The 19,694-nt window shown below is 43.1% G+C and overlaps 1 protein-coding gene across 1 annotated transcript; it reads right to left on the minus strand.

Moving 5' to 3' along the window:
* Window positions 1-2,868: 2,868 nt before the first annotated feature.
* LOC311434047 (amine sulfotransferase-like) lies at window positions 2,869-17,059 on the minus strand. Its single transcript, XM_084513885.1, has 7 exons — window positions 16,847-17,059; window positions 9,224-9,394; window positions 7,913-8,121; window positions 6,155-6,281; window positions 5,387-5,481; window positions 4,568-4,748; window positions 2,869-3,488 (listed from the first exon to the last, which is right to left on the minus strand). Exons 1-7 carry the CDS (start codon window positions 16,986-16,988, stop codon window positions 3,364-3,366), a joined length of 1,050 nt encoding a protein of 349 aa, XP_084370011.1. The 5' UTR covers window positions 16,989-17,059; the 3' UTR covers window positions 2,869-3,363.
* Between the last annotated feature and the right edge of the window lie 2,635 nt (window positions 17,060-19,694).

The following is a 19,694-nucleotide window of genomic DNA, read 5'->3' on the forward strand; positions in this document are numbered from 1 at the left end:
TAAAAACCTTGTAAGCTAATGTGATGTTAAATCTGACTTTTCCAAAGATGCAGTTGGATTGAAAGCTTCATAGTGACTGTGTCCAGCTTCCTGTGCAATTGCTAGTGTACTTTAAAATGCTGTTCAACACTGAATTTAATTTTCTTCTGCTATGCCTCATTTCAGCTGCATTCAAAAAAAAAAAAAAAAATTACTTTCCACTGTCAGTTTATACATTTAAAACTAGGATATTTTTCATAAAAACAATGATTTGGTTCTCCTTAAATCTGGACTGAATTCAAAAATACTGTGTAATCCGTGCAAAACGTGGTAATCTGAAAAAGTTTTCTAAGTCACTGATGATACAAGAGTTATCTAAGTGAGAAAAACAAGTTTCTTGCTAATGGTATTCCTAGATTAATGGGGTTTTCTATTCTGTTTTCACATTAATATTTTTATTGTTTTTTACGCAGAGGATGTGTTGTTTAAAGTTACAACTCTCAAGTTAAAATGTAGAAATGTATTTTTCATTGTTACTTGCATCTTTTGTTTCCAAGCAGAGGTGCTAAGGATTGAAATAACAAAAAAAAAATTGCTTAAGTCCATTTCTCCAAGACTTTGACAGACATTTCATAGACTGAGCTTCTGATTTGTTTAGCTTTATTATCCATTAACATCTGTGAAATAAAAGGGAATTTGACTGAGAGCGGGCTCAGCTACATTTGTGTGATTTAGTTTGCTGACATGGACTGAAAGGCGGGCTTTTTTTTTTTTTTTTTTGGTGGAAGAAGTTTTGATGATTTACTCAAAATTTGCTTTGAGTTAAACAGAACTCTAATTCATATTAGTCTAATAAAATCCCATCAATTAACTCTGATGGAATTTTAGTAATTCAAACTCATGATGCCAACAACCGTGGCTGTATCTTGCTGTTAAATCTGCAAGTCGAAAACTTACACTGTAATCCATGTAGAGAGACTATTATGGGTTGCAATGCTGCACTATGGGGCCACAGCTAATATAGGTTTGATCCTGCTGAACTTTATGTCAGAGCTCTAGTAGAATTCAACAGATGGTGCCCACTAGATCAAGATGCTGCAGGAATGCCATCTCAGGCCACATCTGGCAAGCTGCAAAGACAAGACTTCATACAAAAGTGCAATGACAGCTGCCGGCTTTGAGGCAAACAAGACCTTGGAGTAACATACACTTCTGATTTCCTATTTTAATAATAGGTCAGTGGTTAGCGTGCTTTGGCCAAAAAGGCAGAGCTTCAAGTACAATTCCCTGGGGAGATTCAACTTCCATCTTTCTGCTTCTAACCATCAGGATAAGATGTGTCCTAAGTACCTTCGGTTTTAACTGTGTGGTTGCTGAAGTCCAAAGTTTCTTGGACCAGACGGTAGACTCTGCCTCGATCCAACCTGCAGATAGCCTGCATCCTGAGAGAGAGCAGACACATAACTGTGCTCTCTTATTACAATATCTGATAGTCTTTTTATTTTCTTATTAGCACTTCAGTGCATTGCAAATGGGCTCCAATTCAGAAGAGACTGCACAGGCTTAATTCTTTCACATAGGTGCATTTATTACCATGGATTTGATTTTCCTTTCAGTACTGAATGCTTGTGATATCTACCAAATGATAGAGGTAGCTGGTAGGCAGTATGAGTGGCTTTTTAATTTCTATGAATGGTGTTGTTGGTATAGTCTACCATTGGAAAAAGAATAGGAGATCAAGATCCAACTTGTACCAGGCTTTATTTGTACTGAAGGTAAACTCAGCAGAAGGCCCACAGTAGTCTTCTGACTTTGAACTCGTTTTATGTTTTCTGTGGCCAGGGTAAATATGTACAGGTGGAAAAAAATCACCAGTCCCCATGTCTGAAGCTCAAACTTGTATGCCAGGGGGTGTAGCAATTTTGTAAATCACGAGGTTTTTTTTTGTAAGTTTTCTTGGTATTGGGGATGTGAAGTTCCAGAAGAAAAGATGATCTGACTGTACCATCGGGGGTACGTAAAAACCTTCTTGTAAGCTAATGATATGAGGTCACCTATGTCAAACTGAAGGATCCAAGAGCATGCCGTGCATGAAATAATTCTGTCCAGCAAAAAGCAGGTAGAACCTGTGAGAAGGCTAAAGCAGATGGATTGAAAATGAGAAGAGCAAGCTGGTCTTTGGGAGCAGTGAGTGCAGTTGGTGTCTGGAAAAAAAATAAAAATAAAAAAGTAAGAAAAGAGGAAAAAAAATGGAACAAAATGTTTCTTCCTTAGATTGTGATCCTTCCTTCTGCCCTCTTGAGTAAGGCCGTAGTGAAAAACACAGAAGAGTGTTAGAGGGGAAAAATGCTGGAGGCATATCAGAGACTTGTCAGTGTCTTTGATAAGGGGGGGAGCTACAGTTTGTGAGCAATTTCAATGGACAAAATTGATAAATATTCAGGAGATGGACTTCCCTTTGTAAGCTACATAAAAGACATTGCTGTCTAGAAAGGTGAATATGTCACAGACTGGGTGCATGTCAGGAGTGGTGGTGTGGACATAAACATTTTTTCAGTTATTGGTAGAAAAAAATCTTGAGATACATCTCTGTACCCGTCTTCTCATGGGAAGCCCTTGGGGAAGCCACTGCATGGAGTTGTGTCAAGGACAGATTAAACCCTGATAGTGTGTTAATGTGTATAGGAGTCACAGGTTGCTGTCAGGTTTTTACCTCTATAGGTCTAGTAGATCATTAGGTAGGACAGAGTGGGCATTCACTTAAGAAACCACTGTGATTATGGTGTGTGTTTTTCTCAAAAACTTCAAGCAGCAAATTGTCAAACATGACCCGAAGAACGGTAATAGACAATGCATGAAGTGTTTCAGTCAATAGGCAACACCAGAAAATGCAACAAAAAGGCCAGTTTAATAGCTAAGGGTTGGGTATTTGAGTTTACCAAGCTAGTATAAATTGAAATATATGAAACCAGATCTATAGCACAGACGGTCAATCTTATTTGCAGTCCAGACATTTAAAGGTCTACCAAAAGAAGCCTCGAGAAATTCACAAGTAGAAACATTTCCATACAATTTTAAACTATCTTTAACACCAATCTATCTTCACTTGGGTTTCTACAACTTTGGTATTGTTAAAGTCAGTGAATGTAAAAGCAAACACAAAGAAAGGAACTCACAGTTTACTTTGAAAATTAACTTGTAAGTATCTTGTAAAATTACAAAGAGGAAACTGATGAAATTGAATAGCTCTCAGACAAGGCATGTTTTCTGAATGAGATGCTACAGTATTCTTTCTATAACACAGGTGAAAATTGATGTATTTTGTTATTCTAGAACTTCAGGTACATCCATCGACTCCATAGGATGATGAGAGTCAAAACCAGCCTACATTTCACTGTTAATATCCCAGGTGATTTTGATGGGCAGGGTCTTAATTTTCTCATTAAGTACTTCATCAAACCTTTCACTCTGCGCCACTGTCATCATATTTTTCCAGTCTCCAACAGTGCCTGAAGAAAGAAGCAACAAAGGGGGGTGAGAAGCAGAACATGCACCTGTCTGAAAGCCCGTCTGCTGACAGCGAGCGCTATCCTCGCGAAGCTCTTCCTGGCTTCCTCAGCATCTCTCAGCTGCTGGTCCCCTGGGAGAGACTCCGTGTGCTCTTTGGAGGACTCACTTCCAAGTCTAGGTGATGTGTATATAGCGCAGCATATAGTCCTGTCTCTCCATAACGTTACTCAGCTCACTGGTTGTGTTTTTTAGTGATTCCTTTGAGATCAAATATGAGATGGGGGAAAGTGTTAAAAGTAACACCTATTTTTTTTCTTCTTCTTCTTCTCTGACTGCACCACTCTTTAACCCCTAGAGCTCTCATCCTACACTGTGCATCAGGCCATCCTAAGAAAGCCCAGGATGCCTCGTGTTTACCTTGAGGGTAGTTGATAAAAGAGGCTATGCTCATACTGTGAAGATGACTCTTGCCTTGAAAAGTAAGAAAAAACACATGTGAAGGAGGGCTGCACTGTTTTCAGCCTTAAGCAGCCTATCCTGGTAGACCGTCACTGTTCAAATCAAATTCACTCTTGTGTCTAGATGGTAAGTTGGTAAGTCTCTTGGAGGCCTAGAAGCACCACCTTTTTTTTTTTTTTCTTTTTTCTTTTTTTTTCTTTTCTTTTTTTTCTTTTCTTTTTTTTTATATTTTTTTTTTTTTGTCTGAGAGATGCTTTTCTCCCCAGTGAAAGCTACTTATCCATTTAGCAAATTGCTCATAACCATATCAGCCCCCAGTGAGATCCAAGGGTAACCTTACCGCTGGTTCAGTACAACCCTCAGATCTTCTCTGATATCTTGCAGGCCTTCTGCAACTTCTGTTGCAATCAGTAAAACACAATGTTTTATCATTCTTAGGAAAATATGGTAAAATCAGTGATGCCTTAACAATAAAACAGCTCTTATGAATTTAATCATGGCTAACCTGACCTGTCCCTCTGATGATGGGGGCATTCCAGCTAAGTTCATAAGCCCTAGGTACATCTTGTGTCAAGAAGAGGAATTAGGTAGTTGTTACATTGGACTGCTTCCATTTTACCTTTTCGTAGAAATCTACCCTTGCTTTTGTCTGCGATGTCATCTGGCAGGTTCTCGTAGTTTGCCCTGGGATCTTTCTTCATGTTCTCAAAAGTAGCCTGTCTCACAACACTTTCTATTTCCTCTTCACTCAGCTTCTTGCCTAGGAAGTTGCAGATCTTCAGCACAGCACTTCTGAGATCCTGCAATAATGTTACTTTGAAGGGTCTTGATGATGCAAAGAACTAAACACAGGATCATAAAAGGGCATGAATTTGGGTTCAAAAGAGGCCATGTTTTTTATGAGAGCATAGTCTCACTTGCATGTCTTGAGCTCTCGAGTTAGGGATGCTGTAACCCGCTGTGGCAGTGCCCTTTTGGAGCACTTCCTAAGAGGAAGTAGAAATTGCACAAAGGCACAGACAGACACCAAACAGGGAACATTTGGTCAGCAATCTGAGAGCTCCTCAAGTGCCTTAGCAATTGCCTCTTAAGCATTTGTTTCCTTTAGTAGAACTGTTATGAGCACATTTTTTGTGTTGAAGATATTCACAAAAGCCTTGTCCTGTACTATTTTAGAAACTTTTTTTTGAGGTCGTGCTGAAGATTACTTTTGTCCTAGTAGAAGGTGATCTAACCAATAATTCTTTTTTTTTTTTTTTTTGATAAAATCTCACACCAAAGAAAAAATATGACTTTATTCTCTCAAACGTCTCGATTTGATTCTACACCATAAGGGACTAAGCAATTTCCAATACAAAGCGTAATTATAAAGACCTATCTGAAAATACATTTATACGGGAAGATAAAACCTTGAATACAGTGATATAATTGACCTCACCTTTTTCATGTCTTCATAGGTAAGGAAGAGTATATTGAAATCCTCCGCATGGCCATACCAGCCTGCAACATGATCGAACCAACAACTGGCGATCACTTGCCAAAGGGAAAATAATTGAGAGAGAGAGAGAATGTTATTTACCGCTAACAGTAAAACAGTAACAGTATCAGTCACTTTTTTTGGCACCCACATTATTTTTGAGGATAGGAGCGTAGGCATTCCTCTCTTCTGTTCCATTTTCCCCAAGACTCAGAGGGCAGTTATGCCCATAAAGGCATAATGAGATAGGCTTTTTACAGGGGGTGTGGGATGTGTGCTCACAGCCTATGGATGACAATTCTTTATGCTCATGTGGCAAACCCCCTCTGGTTTCTGGCAATCCGCACTCATAATGGCAGAAGCAAAAATCTACTTCCTGTTTTTCCCGTACCGTGTCTTTTCCTATGGGTTCAGCTCCACTAACCAAGTGCAGAAGGTGTTAAGAGCTCCTCAGTCATAATGACTATATTCTGAATTGGTATCCAATGCAGATGAGACAAGCAGATTGCACATTGCTGGGGAGCAGCAATGCCTTGAGTATGCTACCACCTTTGGACCCAAGTTAATCAGAAAATGGTGCTAAACTCAGGCAACCTCTGAAGCTTTGGATCCAGGTTACAGCATAGCTGAGGGTTCTGGGTACTTGTTATTTATTGATGAAATTAATCTCTATTCAATCTGAGGGCATGGGCCAGGATTTGGACTCCTTAAGTAAGAAAGATATCCTACCTTTGCCAGCTAAAAACCTCTCCATGCAACTATTAAAATCTGGATCCTCCTCTACTATGTTCATGTATTTGGAAAAGTGGTAGTAAGAAACCAGCACATCCTTGGGGTTCCTGGTAACATAAATAATCTACAAAAAAAAAAAAAAAAAAAAAAAAAGAACACTGGTCTCAGAGATGTTACAGGGCTCTGATATCCCGACCATCAGTGCAGTTGTCCATAGATGTCCTTACAGGTACGACTAAAATGATGAGAAGCCAGTCTCAATGCAACAATCATGTTAAGTAAATACTGGAGAATGTAATTTTGCTTACAGGTAGAGCAGCAAGCACTCCCTATGTGGTCATTCAGTGCCTGTGGCTAACTCCTCGTGGGGTCCACGTTACAGTGATACTTTTCACTTGTGTAAGGTAGTCAGGTTGAAATATCAACACTAGAAAATCGTTTTAAATTTCTCTTTGAGTTAGCATCATATTTCTGCAAATACTGCAAGTTCTCATGAGGAAACGTACAATAACTTCTGGTAAATCACAACTCTGGTACAGTTGTATTTTCAAGGTGTATTTCCAATAAGGATTCCTAGATACAGTGCAGGAGAACTCAATGAACTCAAATTCAAAAGCTCTGAGTTGAAATCACAGAGAAAAAAAAAAAAAAAAAAAACAAAAAACAAAAAACCTTTCTATGGTTTGATATAATAAGGACAAACTGAATAATGTGTTCCAGCAGAGGCGGAAAGATGCCCCCAAACAAGATTTTCCTGAAATCACAATATATTTTCTGACATGTGTAGCCTGTGTGATTTTGGTCAATTTTCCCATTCTTTGCTGGGCATCATTTGGATTTCAAATCCTCTTTTCTTCTTAGGAGATTTCTCTTTCAAATTTCACTGGGATTGAGAAGAAAGTGGTGAGAACTCTGCAGTTTTCCACTACACCTGTATCTGTGAAGAACCTAACTGCAGCACTACAGGCTTGCCTCCACAGCTCCTGTGAGCACAGCTCTGCAACAGGTATCTGCTCACTCAGCCCCAGGAAACCTCACAGCAGAAATGAGGATGGAAGGGGCAAAAGGGGACTGCTGCAAGAAAGAATAGCAGAAGCATCTTGTCATGAGATACTTTGCCAGGGAGCAATGCAGGAATTTGTTGAAAGGTGGTTAAGGCAATTCAATGTCAGAACAAGACAATGCCTGTATGTCTTCAGACTTTCCTGTATGTCCATGTTCAGTAAGTGAGCCTTAGTGTTGTAGACTGGCTACATTTGCTTCTAGGAGTTTTTTGTAATGGAAGAGAGCCCCTGAGCTGTGACACAATTCACCGTAAGGAGCCTGATTCAGAAACTCCCAGCACCGATGCACAAGAGGTGGGTTTCATGTTATCTCTCTTTCTACTGTAGTCCTGTGCCACTCATCAGTGTCAGAGGCTTTTTTTTTTTTTTTTTCCCAGACTAATAATTTCACTGGAATTGGAGGTTTTCCCAAGAGTAAGATCAGTCCAAGTCTTTGACCCTGGCAGGTCCTCCTGAGATACACTGCTGTACCACGAATCTCTCTAGCAGTGTTAGGGCGGAGAGATTTGGCAAGAGGAAACAGAACTGATGGGCTCTAGAAGGTCACTGATCTCCCCACATGTATTAGGCTGGTGATATTTATACCAAGGCATGGGGAACTAAAACAGGAAAAAGACAGGATTTGGACCAAATCACTGAGGCAAATTTTCCAGATTGTTTTTAAGTACACTGTAAAAATAACATCACTTACACGCCCTCTTTTGTTTCTCAGGTCTCTTGGAAGTAAGTAGTAAGGCAGGTGCGTGGCAAAAACACGAGGCACAGGAAGACTTGTATAATCCTTATTTTTTATATTGTATTCCAGCCATGGGATTCTGTCCATGAGCTCCATATTTTCAGTTCCATTTCGGTGGCCTTCATGAAGTATCAAGCTCAAAATGTTCTGAGTCCACACGGTTCCTGAGAAGAAAAGCTTTTTGTTTGAACATTGTTTGATTATTTATTTTAATTTTTATTTAAAGACATTATATTACCATAAATACAGCCTCTGTACAGTTGTACTTTTTTTCACTTTGTGAATATAAATACAGCTTTGCATACTGAAGATAACAACCATAAAAGCCATGGCAGGTAACTAAGCCTTCAGTTCTTTCACCCAGCATACTCAGCTTCCACACAAATTGTGTCTTTCCTCAGGTTGTTGTAGCAACATGAGATGTTTAATTTCTGTGGTCCACACTTCTAAAATATTTTTGTCTGTAAGGGATCTTGAAAGACTTTTGCTTCCTGAATTCCTGAAATGTGTTGTAATATGCCACAAAACAAACACCATGCTTAGAAAGCACAAATCATAATTTCACGGCTGTGATGATGGTCTTACTCTGCTTGGCCTCATTAACCTAGACAATTTTTCTGCACAGCAGTGGAGCTTCAACAGAAGGATTAGAGGGCACCTTATATAGATAGTGAAGAAGAAGAGAAGGGGAGGACAGGACAGAGGGAAAGATGTGAATGGGAAGGAGACAATATTCTGTGCAATTCATAACTCAAAATCATCTGCAAACTCTTTCCTGTCAGTGGGTGCTACATCACTTTGCAACACAAAGCTCTCGCTTCCAAAGATGTGCTCATCTGAGTGCTGTTACAGCTTTGTCCCTTAAATGCTGCCCACCCATCCAGACCCTCTGCCTACTTGTACGGCTTGCTCCAGCACCACCTGATGATGAGTTAGCATCACTTGGGCTTTCTGTCCCCTACCACTGCCACTCAGGACCTCTCCATGGGCTTCTTGTACCTTCAAGAGCTCAGCTTGTTTTGGCCATAGCTTGTTCTGAGCACGGAGTCCAAGAATGAGGTAGATCAACTCAGTTGGACAAAAGCAGGCATCCTGTGTCCTGCTGTTCAGGCCATGGCTATGCAGGATTTGTACTTAATGCTGCACCACATATCCTCAGAGATGGTTCATGTCTAAAAGCAAAGCTAACAACCTTAGGCACAGCTGCGATTAGGTGGTTGAATAAAGGCAGATTTATTTCCTCTTTGGAAACAGTTCCATTCTTACCTGATTTGGGATAAGTAGCTATAAATATGTCACTGTCTTTGATTTCAAAATTCTCCAGAGAAGCTACATGCTCGACTGAAGTATTTACACCAAAGTAAAACCCTTTGTACTTGAACATAAACTCTTTTGATGGTTCCATTATTAATCTTTTGTCTCTTAGTGGTGAATTAGCTGCAATAAGAAAAAACAAAATTATACCTTCTTGTTTCATTGTCATCTCACAGAAAAACAACAACAACAACCAAAAAAACAAATAAACAAAGTAAAAAGCAAAAAACACCACCCTACAAAGACAAACCAAGCAAAGCAAAACACCAAAATTGCAATTCAAAAACAAACAAACAAACAATTGGTTCTTGCAAATTCTAGGAAAACTAATTTTGCTACAACAATACACTGAAATTTAACTTTCATATTTTCACAAGAATATCAGGATATGTTTCTAATATTAATTTAGATATATATTTCTAATATTAATATAGATATATAGCATGATCCTTTATTCATATACAAGTATATGTTATACACACTTAAAAACTAACATAACTATAGGTAACCTGTGTAAAAAATCATTTGTCAATTTTTCTCTAGGATTTGAGCAACTACAAAGTTTCCTTTGGATTCTCATCATCTCTTAAACAGAGCTGGCTTAACCAAGCTCTCTTTCTAAATGTTTTGACTGAAATTGTGTTCTGCATGTTTTATTTTAATTTATGTCTCCTACTTATTCTGTCTCCTTATCAGTGCTTCTCCCATAGTAAGCATAATTTCTACAAACAGGGATGGGTAGGCATAAATGTGAGTTTTTAAAAATGCCTACTGGTTTTATGACGTATTCTTGTATCTTTATACCATTGCTGCATATTTCCAGAAAAAAAAAAAAAAAAAAAAAAAAGTTAATCATTATTGTAGGGAAGAACAAATTCTCTGGGAGATACAGGAAGATTAACAGAGTGAAGAGAGAGACCAACTCTTCTAGCTGAGCAAGAGCAAAATGAACATCCAGGTTTGAAGGTTTGGGTTTGTGTCCCTTTAAGCTGAACATCCATGGATTTCAGCAACTTGAGCATCCAGGTCTCTCTCTCCCAAGTGAGCAGATGTACTTCAGAAAACATTGTGCTGTTTTTCCCCAGTTGGGCAGCCGAGCTCCATCACAACCACTCTCTCACTCAACCCTCCTCAAAGAGGAGTGGAGAGAAAATACAATGAAAAGGGCTCAAGGGTCAAGACAAGGATGAGGAGATCGCACGGTAATTACTGTGATGGGCAAAACAGACTCAGCATAGGGAGATAGTAAGTTTAACTGATTATAACGAACAAGCTAGAGAAGTGAGAAACAAAGGAAAGAAACCAAAAGCACCTTCCCCCCCATCCACCTTCTTCCACCTCCTCTTCTTGAGTGGCTCAGGGGAATGGGGGAACGGGGGTTATGGTCAGTCTGTAATGCTTCTTCTCCACCACTCCTTCTCGGTCACTCTCATCCCCTGTGCTGTGGGGTCCCTCCCATGGGATACAGTCCTTGATGAACTGATCCGGCGTGGGCTTCCCATAGGCAGCAGCTCTTCAATAACTGCTCCAGATATGATTCCATACCACAGGGTCCATACCTCAGGTGCAAACTTCTCCAACCTGAGTCTCCCTCGGGCAGCAGCTCCCCCCAGACCCTCTGCACCTGCGTGGTCTCCTCTTCACGAGCTACAGGTCTGGCTCCCAATCTGCTCTGGTAGGGGCCTTCCACAGGCTGCAGCCTCCATCGGTGCAGGTCCACCTGCTCCACCGTGGTCACCTCCATGGGCTACAGCGTGGAACCCTGCTCCACTGTGGTACTCCAAGGGCTGCAGGGGGACATCCTGCTTCACCATGGTCCTCACCACAGACCGCAGGGGATTTCTTCTCTGGTGCCTGGAACACCTCTCCCCCTCCTTCTTCATTGACCTTGGTGCCTGAAAGGCTGATCCTCACTCCTCGCACTGTCCCAGCTGCTGTGTGGCACAGTGTTTTTTCCCCTGTTTTAAATATGCTCTTACAGAGGCACAATCACTTACTGGCTCAGCTCTGGTCAGAAGTGGGGCCATTAACTAACATGGGGCAGCTCCTAGATACTTCTCACAGAAGTCCCTCCTATGGCCCTCTGCTACCAAAACCTAGCCACATAAACCCACTACAAACGTACAAGCCTTAGGAGAAATGACCTGAGCAAGTCCATTTTCAGACTTGGATATCACAACCATTATTTTGTTTGGGCTGAAAAATATTTGGAAAAAGAGACATTTCAATCAGGACTTTTATTCAGGTTGCTGTTCCCTGCCTTCCCCCTTGCAAAGTGTAGGTGATCTGTCCCATGTCCTCTCTGCCTGCAGTGTTTGCCCTTGCCTCATCACCTGGCTATTTACTGTAGCTCAGTTTTGCCAGATCAGCAGCTTATGCAATTCCCACCGGCCAAGTGACCCGGGTTCATCGTGGCAGTCAGTTCTTGGAAATGAGGCCACCAATCCCATCCCTTATTGCCCAGCTTCTCTCCTGTTTAGGCTCTCCTGCTCTGTGAGCTCAGCTGGCCACAGGATTGCCCAGCAGTGTTTCTGTGTGACGTGCCTGCCAAGCCATAGCCAGGTACCTTGAGAAACACCCTTGGACTGCCCCCGGTGAGGCACGTGCATGTAGACGGACACCACCCATGGGGCCTTTGCTGCCATTGGGCCCTTGGCGGCTGCTCCACCAAAAGGCAGGTGCCAAAATAAAGCAGCAAGGGGCACACAAGCTGCTTGTCCAGGTAACCTCTTGCCATGGTATAGCCTCAGGAGGACACATGGATGTCCCTCAGGCTGGTTCCGTGGCTCAGCCTAGGGCTGATGCTCCCTGCTCTCCTCCAGCTGCCCACCACCAGCATCTGTAGGGGAACTGCATGCCTAGTTGATCTCAGCCACATCACTGGAACAGCCAAGCAAAAAGTTTCAGTTTTAACTGTTTTTTTATATACCTGGGTTCTTTTATAGAGCCAGATTAAATAACTGATGAGTCATTAACTGCACCAGAAACAAGGCTGAAGAGTAGTAGCAGCAGTAACCCCACTTAGAGACCAAGGATTTGGTACACATTTGAATTCAAGTCAGTACTTGAATCTGGGAAAGTCCTAAGACTGAATGGATATGGGGAATGAGGGAATATTTGAGGGAATATTTTTATGGCTACCTAGAGGAAAAATGAAGAGTTTCTAAGAAACTAAAGGAAGACACATTCCATGCATAGTACACAGAAATATTACATGATACTCCCTGCAGGGCCTCAAGGGGAGGTGCCGAGGTGAGACTCCTCAAATGGGGGCGGACACCCTGCCCTGTCCCCGTCGGGCAGAGGGAGGGGATCTGGGAGCTGAGGAGGAATGGAAACAGGTCCCTGCTCGACATCGCAGGCGATGCTCTCCCCTTCCGGCCCCACCTTCCCAGGTGCCCTTACACAACAGGTTTGAGGCCCTAGAGATTGAGAGGCCGGTGTGTGAGGAAGAGGTAGCAAATGTTCCCAGGAGGATGCCTGGAGCGAGGAGGTCGACTCCGCGCCTCAGGACTGCCTCCACCAAAAAAGACAGGAGGGTTATTGTTGTTGGTGACTCGATTCTTAGGGGAACAGAGGGCCCTATTTGTCGGCCGGACCCTACCCGTAGGGAAGTCTGCTGTCTCCCTGGGGCCAGGGTCAGGGACGTTGCCAGGAAGCTTCCTAACCTGGTACGCCCCTCTGACTATTACCCCCTTTTGATAGTCCAGGCGGGCAGTGATAACATCGAAGGGAGAAGCCTCAAGGCTATCAAAAGGGACTTTAGGGGGCTGGGTCGGTTAGTGGATGGAGCGGGAGTGCAGGTGGTGTTTTCGTCCATCCCTATGGTGGCAGGGAGGAGTTCAGAGAGGACACGGAAAGCCCACCTGTTAAACACGTGGCTCCGGGGCTGGTGCCAACGCAGAAATCTTGGGTTTTTTGATCATGGGGCACTTTACTCAGCACCTGGCCTGATGGCCGCAGACGGGTCCCTATCTTTTAGGGGAAAAAGGATCCTGGGCCAGGAACTGGCAGGGCTCATTGAGAGGGCTTTAAACTAGGTAGGAAGGGGGATGGGGCTGAGGCTAGGATTGTTGGGGCTGTGCCAGGGGGAACAATGGCAAGGCCGGAGGATAAGGCAATGGCCCAGCTGAAGTGCATCTACACCAATGCACGCAGCATGGGTAACAAACAGGAGGAGCTGGAAGCCATCGTGCGGCAGGCAGGCTACGACTTGGTTGCCATCACGGAGACGTGGTGGGACCAGTCTCATGACTGGAGTGCTGCAATGCCTGGCTATAAGCTCTATAGAAGGGACAGGCAGCATAGAAGGGGTGGTGGTGTGGCTCTCTATATTAGAGAGTCTTTCGAGGCTGTAGAACTCGAGGTTGGGAATGACAAGGTCGAGTCCCTTTGGGTTAGGATCGGCAGGGACAACAAGGCTAGTGTCCTGGTCGGGGTCTGCTATAGACCGCCGAACCAGGATGAGGAGACGGATGAGGAATTCTACAGGCAGCTGACAGAGGTTGCAAAATCATCAGCTCTTGTACTCGTGGGGGACTTCAACTTCCCTGACATATCCTGGAAGCACAACACAGCCCTGAGAAAGCAGTCTAGGAGGTTTCTGGAGAGCGTGGAAGATAGCTTCCTGACGCAGCTGGTTAGTGAGCCTACCAGGGGAGGTGCCCCGCTAGACCTTCTCTTCGCGAACAGAGAAGGACTGGTGGAGGACGTGATCGTCGGGAGCTGTCTAGGGCAGAGTGACCACGCAATGGTGGAGTTCACTATTCTTGGCGAGGCCAGGAAGGGGACCAGTAAAACCGCTGTATTGGACTTTCGGAGGGCTGACTTTGAGCTGCTCAGGACATTGGTTGGTGGAGTCCCTTGGGAGGCGGTTCTGAAGGGCAGAGGGGTCCAGGAAGGCTGGGCGCTCTTCAAGAGGGAAGTCTTAATGGCGCAGGAACGGTCTGTTCCCACGTGCCCAAAGACGAGCTGGCGGGGAAGAAGACCGGCCTGGCTCAACAGAGAATTGTGGCTTGATCTTAGGAGGAAAAAGAGGGTTTATAAGCTTTGGAAAAGTGGGCAGGCCACTAAGGAGGACTTTAAAGAAGTAGCGAGGCTGTGCAGGGACAAAATTAGGAAGGCCAAAGCTCATCTGGAGCTCAATCTGGCTACTGCCGTTAAAGATAACAAAAAACGTTTCTATAAATACATCAACACAAAAAGGAGGACTAAGGAGAATCTCCATCCTTTACTGGATGCGGGGGGAAACTTAGTTACAAGAGATGAGGAAAAGGCGGAGGTGCTCAATGCCTTCTTTGCCTCAGTCTTTAGCGGCAATACCGGATGTTCTCTGGATACCCAGTACCCTGAGCTGGTGGAAGGGGATGGGGAGCAGGATGTGGCCCTCATTATCCATGAAGAACTGGTTGGTGACCTACTACGGCACTTAGATGTGCACAAGTCGATGGGGCCAGATGGGATCCACCCAAGGGTACTGAGGGAACTGGCAGAGGAGCTGGCCAAGCCGCTGTCCATCATTTATCAACAGTCCTGGCTATCGGGGGAGGTCCCAATCGACTGGCGGCTAGCAAACGTGACGCCCATCTACAAGAAGGGCCGGAGGGCAGACCCAGGAAACTACAGGCCTGTCAGTTTGACCTCAGTGCCAGGAAAGCTCATGGAGCAGATCCTCCTGAGAGTCATCATGCAGCACTTGAAGGGGAAGCAGGCGATCAGGCCCAGTCAGCATGGCTTTATGAAAGGCAGGTCATGCCTGACGAACCTGATCTCCTTCTATGACAGAGTGACGCGCTGGGTGGATGAGGGAAAGGCTGTGGATGTGGTCTACCTTGACTTCAGCAAGGCTTTTGACACCGTCTCCCACAGCATTCTCCTCAAAAAACTGGCTGCTCTTGGCTTGGACTGGCGCACGCTTCGTTGGGTTAGAAACTGGCTGGATAGCCGGGCCCAAAGAGTCGTGGTGAATGGAGCCAAGTCCAGTTGGAGGCCAGTCACTAGTGGCGTCCCCCAGGGCTCGGTGCTGGGGCCGGTCCTCTTTAATATCTTCATCGATGATCTGGACGAGGGCATCGAGTGCACCCTCAGTAAGTTCGCAGATGACACCAAGTTAGGTGCGTGTGTCGATCTGCTTGAGGGTAGGAAAGCTCTGCAGGAGGATCTGGATAGGCTGCACCGATGGGCTGAGGTCAACTGCATGAAGTTTAACAAGGCCAAGTGCCGGGTCCTGCACCTGGGGCGCAATAACCCCAAGCAGAGCTACAGGCTGGGAGAGGAATGGTTGGAGAGCTGCCAGGCAGAGAAGGACCTGGGAGTGATGGTGGACAGTCGGCTGAATATGAGCCAGCAGTGTGCTCAGGTGGCCAAGAAGGCCAACGGCATCCTGGCTTGTATTAGGAACAGCGTGACCAGCAGGGCTAGGGAGGTGATCGTCCCCCTGTACTCAGCTCTGGTGAGGCCGCACCTCGAGTACTGTGTTCAGTTTTGGGCCCCTCGCTACAAGAAGGACATCGAGGTGCTTGAGCGGGTGCAGAGAAGGGCGACGAAGCTGGTGAGGGGCCTGGAGAACAAGTCCTACGAGGAGCGGCTGAGGGAGCTGGGCTTGTTCAGCCTGGAGAAGAGGAGGCTCAGGGGTGACCTTATCGCTCTTTACAGATACCTTAAAGGAGGCTGTAGAGAGGTGGGGGTTGGCCTGTTCTCCCATGTGCCTGGTGACAGGACGAGGGGGAATGGGCTTAAGTTGAGTCAGGGGAGTTTTAGGCTAGATGTTAGGAAGAACTTCTTTACAGAAAGGGTTGTGAGGCATTGGAACAGGCTGCCCAGGGAAGTGGTGGAGTCACCATCCCTGGAAGTCTTCAAAAGACGCTTAGATGTAGAGCTTAGGGATATGGTTTAGTGGAGGGCTGTTAGCGTTAGGTTGGAGGTTGGACTCGATGACCTTGAGGTCTCTTCCAACCTAGAAAATTCTGTGAAATTCTGTGAAAATTCTATGATCTTATTCTGTAAACAAACAAACAAAAAAAGAAACAAAACAAAAAACATATTTTTCTTTCTTGCACATATATGAATATGCAATAAAAATATATGAGGAAAAATAGCCTTGCCTCTTTGTCTGGAGAGATTATTCATGGTCTAGCATATCTGATGGGAGAAGAAATAGGCATTCAAATATGCTCTTACCAGCCGGATATGAATCTGAACAATGTGTCGAACATTCTGCCTGCAGTTGCAGACAGAAAGGTGTCCCCTGATTCACCTCCTGCACCCGCAGTGACTGTACACTTCAACTCTGCTCATTTGACTGCCTCACAGCCACAACTCCAATCCCTTGCTGAATTGTACAGAAAACCGATGTAAAACTCATCATCCTGCACCAGCTGTCAGACACCTAGCTCCTCACGGCTGAACTCCTGCCCACACAGCCCCTGTGCCTATTCATCTCCTTCCCACAGCGCTTCTCAAAATGTTCGACAAAAGAGGTCCGTGCACAACTATTCTCGCTTTACTGGCAGGGTTGTATAGCATCATTCAACTCACAGAACTACAGTTGCAATAATTAATTTCAGGCCTGCTTACCTTCTCTGCTCTCTTTCTGGTGCCCACGGAGATGTATGTTATTCCTTTCCCGTTCGGTGACCACAAATACTTCGAGAGAGGTTTGAGGTTTCCTATTTAACCAAGGCGTGCACCCACAACCACCTTGCTCTTTGGCTTCCATTCAACGTTTGCTTATCTCTAACACAGAGATTAGAGAATTGACATAACCCGTGAAAAGGTTAAAGCAGTCCTGAGAGACTGGTGTAATTATTCAGTTGCTTGATTTAATTTTTGTTCCTCTTTTTATCGACAACATTAGTAATTAGGAGCAGAGAGGAGCAGAAGTTAATACAATATTTTACTTTTTCTTTTCTTTCTTTTTTTTATCGGTCTAATTCAGTGTGCACAGGTATGACAATGAAATGGAAGGCATATAGAGCTTTCCCGCTTGGCATTTCTTTCTTAAAGGGAATTAATTTAACTGTGTATGTATAGTAATTGTGGAAATAAGATACTTCTTTTTTATTTGGAAAGATTCTAAAAACTTAGAGTCATTGCTTAGAGGAATAAATGTTTTTTGAACTTTAGTATATAGAAATTCCATATGCAAGATGAGAGATTTCATTCCAGAAATAATTTAATGATATATAAGATTACCTGCTCGTGCCACTTGAGAACATCTGTTTAGGATGATCTGATATAACATGTTCCAGTAGTCATGTCTTTTTCTATTCAAGATGAATAAACAAGCATTTCTAATAGACAGAAATAAATGTTCAAGTACCCTATAAATGCTTTTATAAATTAACCACGTGCCTTTGTTCCTACCATCCTCTATTTGATCTTTTTAATTTTGGCACCTAAGAACTCCAGATAAGCATCTAGGTTTCAGTGATGATGTATGTTTCAAAGCAATAAGCAGGATCTGAGCTCCAGCAGACGTTACCAAATATGCTTAAAAACCTTGTAAGCTAATGTGATGTTAAATCTGACTTTTCCAAAGATGCAGTTGGATTGAAAGCTTCATAGTGACCGTGTCCAGCTTCCTGTGCAATTGCTAGTGTACTTTAAAGTGCTGTTCAACACTGAATTTAATTTTCTTCTGCTATGCCTCATTTCAGCTGCATTCAAAAAAAAAAAAAAAAAAAAAATTACTTTCCACTGTCAGTTTATACATTTAAAACTAGGATATTTTTCATAAAAACAATGATTTGGTTCTCCTTAAATCTGGACTGAATTCAAGAATGCTGTGTAATCCGTGCAAAACGTGGTAATCTGAAAAAGTTTTCTAAGTCACTGATGATACAAGAGTTATCTAAGTGAGAAAAACAAGTTTCTTGCTAATGGTATTCCTAGATTAATGGGGTTTTCTATTCTGTTTTCACATTAATATTTTTATTGTTTTTTACGCAGAGGATGTGTTGTTTAAAGTTACAACTCTCAAGTTAAAATGCAGAAATGTATTTTTCATTGTTACTTGCATCTTTTGTTTCCAAGCAGAGGTGCTAAGGATTGAAATAACAAAAAAAAAATTGCTTAAGTCCATTTCTCCAAGTCTTTGAAAGACATTTCAGTAACATAGACTGAGCTTCTGATTTGTTTAGCTTTATTATCCATTAACATCTGTGAAATAAAAGGGAATTTGACTGAGAGTGCTAGTGAAATCTGCCAACTGATAGAGGCAGCTGGCATCAGTAGGCTGTGGAACACTGTGTGGGTAGTATGACAAGTATGTGGCTTTTTATTTCTGTGATTGGTGTTGTTGTTATAGTCTACCATTGGAAAAAAAAAAAAAGATCAAGGTCCAACTTGTACCAGGCTTTATTTGTACTAAAAGTAAACTCAGCAGAAGGCCCACAGTAGTCTTCTGACTTTGAACTTGTTTATGTTTTCTGTGGCCAGGGTAAGTATGTACGGGTGGAAAAAAATCACCAGTCCCCATGTCTGAAGCTCAAACTTGTATGCCAGGGGGTGTAGCAATTTTGTATATCACGAGGGTTTTTTTTGTAAGTTTTCTTGGTATTGGGGATGTGAAGTTCCAGAAGAAAAGATGATCTGACTGTACCATCGGGGGTACGTAAAAACCTTCTTGTAAGTAATGATATGAGGTCACCTATGTCAAACTGAAGGATCCAAGAGCATGCCGTGCATGAAATAATTCTGTCCAGCAAAAAGCAGGTAGAACCTGTGAGAAGGCTAAAGCAGATGGATTGAAAATGAGAAGAGCAAGCTGGTCTTTGGGAGCAGTGAGTGCAGTTGGTGTCTGGAAAAAAAATAAAAATAAAAAAGTAAGAAAAGAGGAAAAAAAATGGAACAAAATGTTTCTTCCTTAGATTGTGATCCTTCCTTCTGCCTTCTTGAGTAAGGCCATAGTGAAAAACACAGAAGAGTGTTAGAGGGGAAAAATGCTGGAGGCATATCAGAGACTTGTCAGTGTCTTTGATAAGGGGGGGAGCTACAGTTTGTGAGCAATTTCAATGGACAAAATTGATAAATATTCAGGAGATGGACTTCCCTTTGTAAGCTACATAAAAGACATTGCTGTCTAGAAAGGTGAATATGTCACAGACTGGGTGCATGTCAGGAGTGGTGGTGTGGACATAAACATTTTTTCAGTTATTGGTAGAAAAAAATCTTGAGATACATCTCTGTACCCGTCTTCTCATGGGAAGCCCTTGGGGAAGCCACTGCATGGAGTTGTGTCAAGGACAGATTAAACCCTGATAGTGTGTTAATGTGTATAGGAGTCACAGGTTACTGTCAGGTTTTTACCTCTAGGTCTAGTAGATCATTAGGTAGGACAGAGTGGGCATTCACTTAAGAAACCACTGTGATTATGGTGTGTGTTTTTCTCAAAAACTTCAAGCAGCAAATTGTCAAACATGAC

Source organism: Aythya ferina (assembly GCF_964211825.1).
Source record: "Aythya ferina genome assembly, chromosome: 3".
NCBI classification, from domain to species: Eukaryota; Metazoa; Chordata; class Aves; order Anseriformes; family Anatidae; genus Aythya; species Aythya ferina.